Source organism: Neopelma chrysocephalum, unplaced genomic scaffold, assembly GCF_003984885.1.
Source record: "Neopelma chrysocephalum unplaced genomic scaffold, ASM398488v2 Primary Assembly neopelma1_105, whole genome shotgun sequence".
NCBI lineage: Eukaryota > Metazoa > Chordata > Aves > Passeriformes > Pipridae > Neopelma > Neopelma chrysocephalum.
The window spans coordinates 556,505-565,552 of NW_020897769.1; the positions used below are offsets into that span (position 1 = coordinate 556,505).

General features: G+C 58.3%; 2 protein-coding genes across 2 annotated transcripts; one reads left to right on the forward strand and one right to left on the reverse strand.

Moving 5' to 3' along the window:
- The first annotated feature begins 536 nt into the window (after positions 1-536).
- On the forward strand, positions 537-1,468 carry PIN4 (peptidylprolyl cis/trans isomerase, NIMA-interacting 4). Its single transcript, XM_027696143.1, has 4 exons — positions 537-648; positions 824-897; positions 1,003-1,122; positions 1,293-1,468. Exons 1-4 carry the CDS (start codon positions 597-599, stop codon positions 1,449-1,451), a joined length of 405 nt encoding a protein of 134 aa, XP_027551944.1. The 5' UTR covers positions 537-596; the 3' UTR covers positions 1,452-1,468.
- A 2,926-nt stretch (positions 1,469-4,394) lies between these two features.
- ERCC6L (ERCC excision repair 6 like, spindle assembly checkpoint helicase) lies at positions 4,395-8,730 on the reverse strand. Its single transcript, XM_027696221.1, has 2 exons — positions 8,630-8,730; positions 4,395-8,462 (listed from the first exon to the last, which is right to left on the reverse strand). The coding sequence occupies exons 1-2, from the start codon at positions 8,686-8,688 to the stop codon at positions 4,661-4,663; spliced, it is 3,861 nt and encodes a 1,286-aa protein (XP_027552022.1). The 5' UTR covers positions 8,689-8,730; the 3' UTR covers positions 4,395-4,660.
- Between the last annotated feature and the right edge of the window lie 318 nt (positions 8,731-9,048).

Genomic DNA, 9,048 nt, shown 5'->3' on the forward strand with positions numbered 1-9,048 from the left:
GTGCTTCCTGGGGCTGCCGAGGGACAGGGATGGGTGCGGGGTGGGGAGAGGGGGGGCAACGCCATGAACACCCCTCGGGAGTGTTCCCGAGGGGACACCGGCCCCACCCGCGGGGGCCTCCCGCGGTGTCTGCAACGCACTCGTGTGTCCCCAGCGGCGCAGGGACACTGTGGGGTGTCGGGGACAGGCCACGGCGGGGGCTGGGGATGGTGTGAGGGGCTGGGGATGGACTTTTTTTATTCCAGGGGGCAGGTGGGATGGGTGAGGGGACAGCTCAGTGTGCCAGGGACAGCCCCGGCATTGGGGGACGGGGGACACGCCGGGGTGGGTGCTGGGAACGGCGGGGTGGTGGCGGTGGATTTGGGGTTCTGGGGGCAGGTGAGATGGGCGCTGGGGTCAACCCTGGGCTCTGGGGGCAGCCCGGAGTGAGCACCGGGGACATGCCGGGGTGGGCGCTGGGGACGGCGCCGGGAGAGGCTGTGGGATCGCGGGCAGCCCGGGGCCCGGGCAGCCATGGGGCCGGAGCAACCCGGGGCCCTGACGGCGGGGCGGGGCCGGAGGGGCGGGGCAGGGGCGGGGACCTTGATGGCGGCAAGATGGCGCCGAAAGGGAAAGGCGGTGGGAAGGCGGGCGGCAAAGCCGGCAAGGGTGAGGGAGCCGGGGCGGCACCGGGACGGGCCGCGGGGAGGGGGCCGGGGCGGCACCGGGACAGGTGGGGGACCGGGGCGACACCGGGACGGGACAGGTGGGGGACCGGGGCGACACCAGGACGGGGGGGGTGCGGGACCGGGGCCGCGCCGGTCTCAGGGCGCTCCGTTCACAGGCGGCGACAGCGGCGGCGGCAGCAGCAGCGAGGGCAAAGCGCAGGGCCCGAAGGGAGGCGGCAGCGCCGTGAAGGTGAGCGCGGGGGCCGGGCGGTGGGGGGGGGTGGTTTCCCCGCTCCTCCCCAGCACCCGGGCGCTCGTCCCGCTCGCCACAACCCCGCTCCGCTCCCCCTCCCAGGTCCGGCACATCCTGTGCGAGAAGCACGGCCGGGCCATGGAGGCCATGGAGAAGCTGAAGTCCGGGCAGCGCTTCAGCGAGGTGGCTGCGCAGTACAGCGAGGACAAGGCCAGGCAAGGGGTGGGTGCCGCACCCGGGGCAGGGCGGTGTGGCCGGGCAGCGCCTGCGGGAGCCCGGGCCCTGCTCGTCACCGCTGCCAGCACAGAGAACTGTCCTGTCCCACGGCCACGTCGCCCACCCTCCCTGCACTGAGAGTCTCAAAGCTTAACCCCGGCGGTTCCTTCCTGCAGGGGGACCTGGGCTGGATGAGCAGAGGCTCCATGGTGGGACCATTCCAGGAGGCAGCGTTTGCCCTGCCTGTGAGCAGCATGGACAAGCCCGTGTACACAGACCCTCCCGTCAAGACGAAGTTCGGGTACCACATTATCATGGTGGAAGGCAAGAAATAAAATGTGAATGACCATGACCTTGTTGACTGCTTGAATCCCGAGAGTTTCCCAGACACCTTGGCCTTGGAGCGAGTCAGGCACAACCAGCAGCATGCCTGGAGGCTGTCCCTGCCGCCGTGCTGGCAGAGCAGGGCCCTGCCTGGAGAGGTAAAGTGTCCCTGGAAAGGGTGAAACAAGAGCCTTTTGCAGTTGTTGAAGTCTGTGTTGTGTGGCAGGCCGGCCTTGTGCTTCTCCCATTGTGGAGACAGTGGTCTGTTAGCAGAAAAGCTCAGGCTTTTATCTGCCAACAGAAATGATGCAGAAAGGGACAGAGGGGTCCCCAGGGCTTGGTCTCCATCCCTGTCCTCCCCAGGAGGATGCAGACAGCTCCCATGGTACAGCTTGTGCTCCAGGGCTGGGGGACAGTCCCTCTGGCAGAGGGTAGGTGACACCAGGGCTGGCCCCAGGCAGTGGGTCAGGCCAGGCAGCAGCAAGGAAGAGAGCTGGGGGAAGGAGGGAAGGAGGAGCTCTCCTGAGCATAGACTGACCTGTACCTACAGCTACACCTTGCCCACTCAACGCTGGGGAAAGAAATTGAATGACTCAGGTTTGAATAAGAAAAAAGCCACTCAACGCTTGTGTCCCGCTTCCTGCGCTCCCCTACACTGGGCATGGGGTGCAGGTGGGGCAGCCCAGCAGGTTCCTGCCATGTCAGGGATATATCCCAGTGCTGTGATCCCCTTCCTGCCCACAGAGCCCCCAAACCAGCCGCAGCTCCAGCAACAGGCACTGGCTTTGTTCACAGGTGAGCACTGTGCACAGAGCTCGGAGGTGAGGAGGAGACATCAAAGAGAACAAAAGGCCTTTCCCAAGATCCCACAGAAGGAAGAGGTGAGGTGAAACCCAGGCAGGTCCTTCTCCCCTTTCGTGGTGTTGGTTTTGCTCAGCGCATGGAAAGCTCAGAGGCCAACGAATGACTGCAAAGCTGCACTTCATTAATATTTTGGTATGAATGCTGCCCAGAGCAGAAATGGCCCCATTTAATAAACCACTTGTTTCCAGGCTGCCAGAGCCTCGTTCTCTCTATTAGCTAAAGCACATTGGCACAGCTTCTGCACCACCAGGATTAGTTTTGTGTTTGTTGTGGCTCCTTGTTCAAAGGATTCCTCTCCCAAAACTACACAGCTCAGCCAGGTGTGAAGTGTCCTGTGCTATCACATCGTGTCACAGCAGGCAGCTGTGCCAGCCACTAAACATGCAGGTGGCACAAGGAAACATCCAAATCCGCTGCTGTGTTGTCACCAGGTGAGACTGGCAGGAATCAGTCCCCGTGATGTGCACACCAGGCCCAGGTTCTGTCAGTGAGGGGCAGAGGGGCAGGTCAGGGGGGCAGAGTGTCACTGAAAGCCAGAACCAGGGGGTTCTGAGCTGCTGGTTCGTGGGATCAAGGTACCCTCAGCCAGTTCACTGACAACACCGAGCTGTGTGGTGCAGTCACATGCTGGAGGGGAGGGATGGATCCAGAGGGACCTGGACAGGCTGGAGAAGTGGGACTGTGCAAACCTCATGAGGTTCAACAAAACGAAGTACAAGGTCCTGCACCCAGGTCAGTGCAATCCCAGGCACACCTGCAGGTTGGGCAGAGAAGGGGTTGAGAGCAGCCCTGGGAGGAGGGCTTGGGGGTGATGTTTGATGAAAAACTCACCCTGAGCCAGCAGTGAGTGCTCGCAACCCAGAAACCCCCCACGTCCTGGGGCTGCATCCAAAGGAGAGTGGGCAGCAGGTGAAGCAGAGGATTCTCCCTCTCTGCTCTCCTGAGACCCCACCTGGAATACTATGTCCAGTTCTGGTGCCCCCAACATAAGAAGGATGTGGAACTATCAGAGCAAGTGCAGAGGAGGCCACAAAGTTGATAAGAGGAGTGGAGCACCTGCCCTATGGAGACAGGCTGAGAGAGTTGGGACTGTTCAGCCTGGAGAAGAGAAGATTGTGTGGAGACCTCACAGCACCTTCCAGTCTGTGAAGGGGCCTACAGGGAAGCTGGAGAGGGACTCTTCCTCAGGAACTGGAGTGACAGGACAAGCAGAAATGTGTTCAGACTGACAGAGGGCAGGGTTAGATGGGATATGAGGCATAAGTTCTTCCCTGTGAGGGTGGTGAGGCCCTGGCACAGGTTGCCCAGAGAAGCTGTGGCTGCCCCATCCCTGGAAGTGTCCAAGGCCAGGTTGGACGGAGCGTGGAGCAACCTGGGATAGTGGGAGGTGTCCCTGCCCATGGCAGGGCACTGGAAGGTCTTGAAGGTCCCTCCCAACCCAAACCATTCCATGATCCTGTGATTCTGTGAACTACAAACCCTCGTCATAGCTTCATCATGCCTACAGGACCTGAGAGATACTTAATCTAACACAGTTCAGCTGTGTGTGGGGAGAGGGTTAGAGGATTTCCTTACCAAAAAAAGCAGTTAAATCCAGTATCCCCTCCTGCTGTCTTTGGAGTTCTAGCCCCACAGCCCCCCCCACACACATACACACCTGTGAGGGGGTTCAGAAGGGCTCCTGCACTACCACACTGGGTGTTACACCTGGTGCTAAGCAGATGCTGTGCTGGCCTCCTCTGCTCCACTTCCTCCACTGTTTGGAGAAATTAGAGCAGCAAACAGCTTTTAAATCTTTTTAACTCCTCCACAGCCAATCCATTCTCAGACCACCTTACAACCAAGCTGCAAGAGCTGTTCTCTCCTTTGCACCAGCATCCAGCTCACACAAATGGTGGGTGACCTTCAGGCACTCAAGTTGACTTATTTCAAGACAAGGAGGAGGGAGCAATCACATCGGCCCAAGGCTGGGCTGTGCAGTGGCCATGGGGCCACACTGTCCCCATCCTCTCAGGGGAGAGGAGTGACAGAACCTAGAGGGGCAAAGGGTGAAGCCAGAGCTGCCAGCTTTGAGAGGGGTTTAGACATCAACAACATCATTTTATTATATAACCAGACAGAAATATGAACTATTTTCACCTTTGTGAGCTGACTCCACAGTGAAGTTCCCTCCCCGGCATTCAACACCTGGATTCTTGGACTGTTTCCTCACAGAGGAGATGCTGAGTTTGCTCAGTCACACTAGTGTATGGCAGGCACCAGCCTGGAGCTGGCTCAGGGATCCTGGTGCCAGGGATCCTGGTGCAGACACGTGTTAACAAGGAACAGCCAGACTGTGCTCACAGAGCCACACCCTTCACTTCTGTGACAGCTGTCTGTACAAGTTTAGAGTCAGAAGCATGACTTCAGGATCTCCACTTTTTATGTCAAGAGCTTGGAGGAAGCAGTCCAATGCCTCCTGGAGTTTCCCATCATTCTGAAGTTTCTTCCCATTGTGTACCAAGGTGTCGTAATCTCCCACAGCAGGAGAGGAATTCTGACCAACCTCCTTTTCAGAGACGATTTCCTGGGTGAAGTAGTCGATCTGCTCACCCGACTGGAGCTCAGGGTCACCAGTGGATTCCTCCTGAGACGACTCCGTCTCCTCCTCCTCAGACTGCTCAGATTCCTCGCTGTCTACATGGGAGGACTCTTCACCTGTATCAAGTGTTTCTCCAGTAGGTTCTTCTTCAGTCTCAGCAGATTCCCCAGTGCACTCCTCAGCTTCTTCTTCCACAAGCTTGTCTTGCTCCTCATCAGTGTCATCATCACCTTCTTCACCAGTGGTTTCCATGATTTCCCCAATATCCTCCACCTCATCTACTACTTTGTTGATGAACGAGCGCCTGGAAGCATTAGACCTGCTACCACTGTTACTTAGTTGAGGAGAAAAGATGGCTCTAGCTCTGCTTCTGTCACATTTAGGGGTGGACGCACTAATTCCTTCCCGAAGTTGGTGCCCAAGGCTGTCCAAGGGAGAGGAGGGCACTTGTTCTGGCTGTTCTTCACTCTCGCTGTCTGAAGCAATTCTGTTTAAGCATTTCCTCCTACTAAAAGTAAAGAGACCACTGCTTTCCTCCAATGCTTCACTCCCTTGCAGGGAGGCATTTGGCTCTTCCTCATCTGCGGGACAGGGTTTGCCACGGTTACTGGTCTCACTCAGCCGACTTTTGTTTGGAGATTCTTTGGTTGGAGACTGACACAAACTTTCTGCCTGGAGTTGGAAGCTCTCCTTGGGGTGTTCCACTGACCTTTCCCTATTTGAGGCATCCTTCCATCCCTCTTCAGACTCCTCCAAGACCAGATTGAAGTCAACTTGATCCTGGAGAGAAAGCACAGATGTGTCCTCCAAGTTGTCTTCCAGCACACGAGACTTGCAGAGTCCACCGTGGATTTCTGGTGTGACATCTGATAAGATCAGCACTGTGGAAGTGGAAGCCGCCTCAGGAACGTCCTTCTGCTCTGTCCCCAGGGCAGTGTGCGGGTCAAGTACCTGAACTGACATTTCTGCATCCCTTTCAGGATTGTCAGCTACGTCAGACTCGTTGGAGGAATGCTGATGATGCCCAGACAGGTCATTCCCTGCCTTAGCCAAGCTGTCTGAATGTACATGGGAATGCTGTTTCGCTTGGAGGCTCCGACTGTCTTTCTCAAGTGCAGGGGATGATGATATAATGCTGGATTCAGGATTTTGCTCAGATTCTTGTATATCACCTTGTTCTGCTACCTTGTTGGTATTAAGCAGCTCTGTCTCCATACTTGACACGTCTTGTGGCAGTTTCTGCTCACTCGAGTCATCAATAGTTAGAGTTGTCATTTTGGAGCTGACATCAAGTACCTGGACCTCCTCATCCTCTGTAAAGTCAATAAATTTGTCTTTTTCATGTGCATCAGCTACCGGTGGTGAAATAAAGTGATTTTTGTCATTCACCCCCGGAGACAATTTCTTGGGTCCAGAAACCAATCCTGGTGGTCTTTGCCACTCCTCTGCACAGGCATTTCTGATCCCCTCCATCCTCTGGTCTCTGAGCTGGGACTCCAGCTGGACCAGCTCATGGGCTTTCTGTACCCTCCGCTGGATGTACTCATGGGCTTCCTCGCTCTCCACTTGCTCCTCGTGAGCAGTGTCCTTCGTGTAGATCAAGTTGTGGTCAGAAATGCCAAACATTGCCAGCGAGTGCAGGTAAGCAATGTGCTCGTCCAGCTGCGTGTCGGACTTCCTCTGCATGGCGTGCAGGGACTGCAGCTGGATCTGAGTCACAGACGTCCGAGTATCTTCCAGCGTGAAGAGCTCCCTTAGTTCCTGTTTGGAGAAATAGCGGAACGGGTTCTTTTTGTCACCAGTGGTCTGTCTGATTAACGAATCCTTAAACACCTGCCGCCTGTATATCTTCTCTTCCACGGTGCCGCAGGTGATCAGCCTGTAAATCACTACGTTCTCTTTCTGCCCGATCCTGTAAGCTCTGTCCACAGCCTGAGCGTCGGTCGCTGGATTCCAGCTGGGATCAAAGATCACCACTCGGCTGGCTGCTGTCAAGGTTATGCCGACGCCCCCAACCTGCGTGGTGAGCAGGAAGACGGAGTAGTCCGTGTTGCTCTGGAAGGCATTGATGCGCTTCTCCCGCTCCGTCAGGTGGGTCACCGTGCCATCAATGCGCAGGATGCGGAATTGTCGGCGAGACAGGACGAGCTCTATGATATCCAGCATCTTCCTCGACTGTGAGAACACCAGGGTTCGGTGTCCCTCTTCTCGCAGTCGTTCGAGCAGTCCCACGAGGAACTGCATCTTCCCAGACTCCTGGATCATGGTCTCATCAGAGAGATGATCTATTTTATTTGCACCTGAAAGCATATCTCCTTCGCTCCTATGATCCTGCTCAAAGTACTCCTGCTCTTCCAAGCCCAGCTGGATACAGGCTCTTGCAGACAGAAGCCTGGGGTGGTCACAGAGCTTCTTCAGGACTGTCAGCTCAGCCAAAGGTGATCGGGTTGTCATCAGCACTTCCTTCACGTGATCCAGGCAGAGAAAGTTCCTGTATATTTCTTCCTGTACCGGTGCCAGATACACCCACACAACAAAGTCATTTTTCCTAGTGAGAGATGGCATGACAGGAGCCCTGTTCTCACTTGGAAGAGGAGCATCTGCTTTATCAGCAGAATAGCTTTTGATGTCTTCCTTAGTTCTTCTGAGGAAATAGGGCTTTATAATGGCCATGAGATTCTCTGATATCTTTAGCCCCAGCACTTTCTCACCTGGAGTTGCATCCTTCTCCCTCGCCCTGGTAATGGGATTCTCATATTCCATTTTAAAAGTTTTGGCTGTTCCCAGGAGGGAGCCTTGGCAGGCAAAGTCAAACAAGGACCACATTTCCCGCAGGTTGTTCTGCACGGGGGTGCCCGTGAGCAGGATGCGGTGCCGGGCTGGGATTGCGTACGCGCACTTCGTCGTCTTGTTTGATGAGCACTTGATCTTATGTGCTTCGTCAAGAATGACGTAGTCCCAGACAAACTCCTCCTCGTGGCGACTGGCCAGCTGCTTCCAGTTGTTAATGAGCATATTGTAGCTCGTAATGACGATGCCGTTCTTCCTCTGGACCCTCTCCAGGTTCCTGGTGCGCTCCGCCTTGCTGGAGCCGTGGAACTCCTTGACACGCAAGCCGGGGGTCCAGCGAGCGAACTCGGCCAGCCAGCTGCTGACCAGGGTGGTGGGCATGATGAGCAGGACATGCTGGATGAGCTCAGCGTCGAACATACCCGAGAGGAAGGCGATGACCTGGATGGTCTTGCCCAGGCCCATGTCATCTGCCAGGATGCCACCTGGCCTGCCCTCCCGGTGCAGGCGGTACAGGAATGCAACGCCTTCCCGCTGGTGCTGGAACAGCTTCTCGTGCATCTCCCCGTAGATCAGCAGGCCGCTGCCGCACACATCCACGAAGCCTTCATCCTCCTCCTCCTCCTGCTCTTCCTGCTCGGCCGCCGCCGCTGCCAGCGCCTCCTCCACCCGCTGCATGCGGCCCCGCAGCTTCTCGCTGGGGCGGATGGCGGCCGCCAGCCGGAACAGCCGCAGCGCCTCTTCCAGGTCCCCGTCGCCCGCCGCCGCCTTCGCGCTGGTCACGAACCTGCGGGAGTCACCGTGAGCACCGCGCGCCCGGGCCCGGCCCGCACCCGGGGGAGGTTGGCCCACCACCGCCACCCCCGCTCTGGGGCCGCCTCCGCCCGCCCCGGAGCCCCTCGCCCCCGCCGCTCAGTCCCCCCACACCGCCCGGCCCGGCCCGGCCCCGCTCACCCCCGGTACCGCTGCTCCTCGTCCGCGGCCTCCCCCGGGGCCGGGCTCGGGGCCGCCATGGCGCTTCAAACCCGGCTCTTCCCGTCCTGCACCGCGTCACATGCAAATCACCGCGGCTCGCAGCCAATCAGCACGGGGGCGGGAGCAAAGGGGCGTGGCTGCGCTCTGCCCCGGCGGGGCGGGGGACTCCGGGACGGGCGCCGGTCCCGTGCCGTCCCCGTGCCGTCCCCGTGCCGTCCCCGCCGTGTGGGAGGCGAGGCGAGGCGAGGTGCGGGGCACCCGGCGGGAGTCCGGAGGACTCGCAACTGCCCTCGTCCCCGGTGCGCTCCCGCTTCCCGCCGCGCTACGGGTGCAGCCCCGGGACCCTCCGCCTCGGTCAGCAGGCGGTGGGGTCCGCCCGCCGGCAGGGGGCGCGGGGG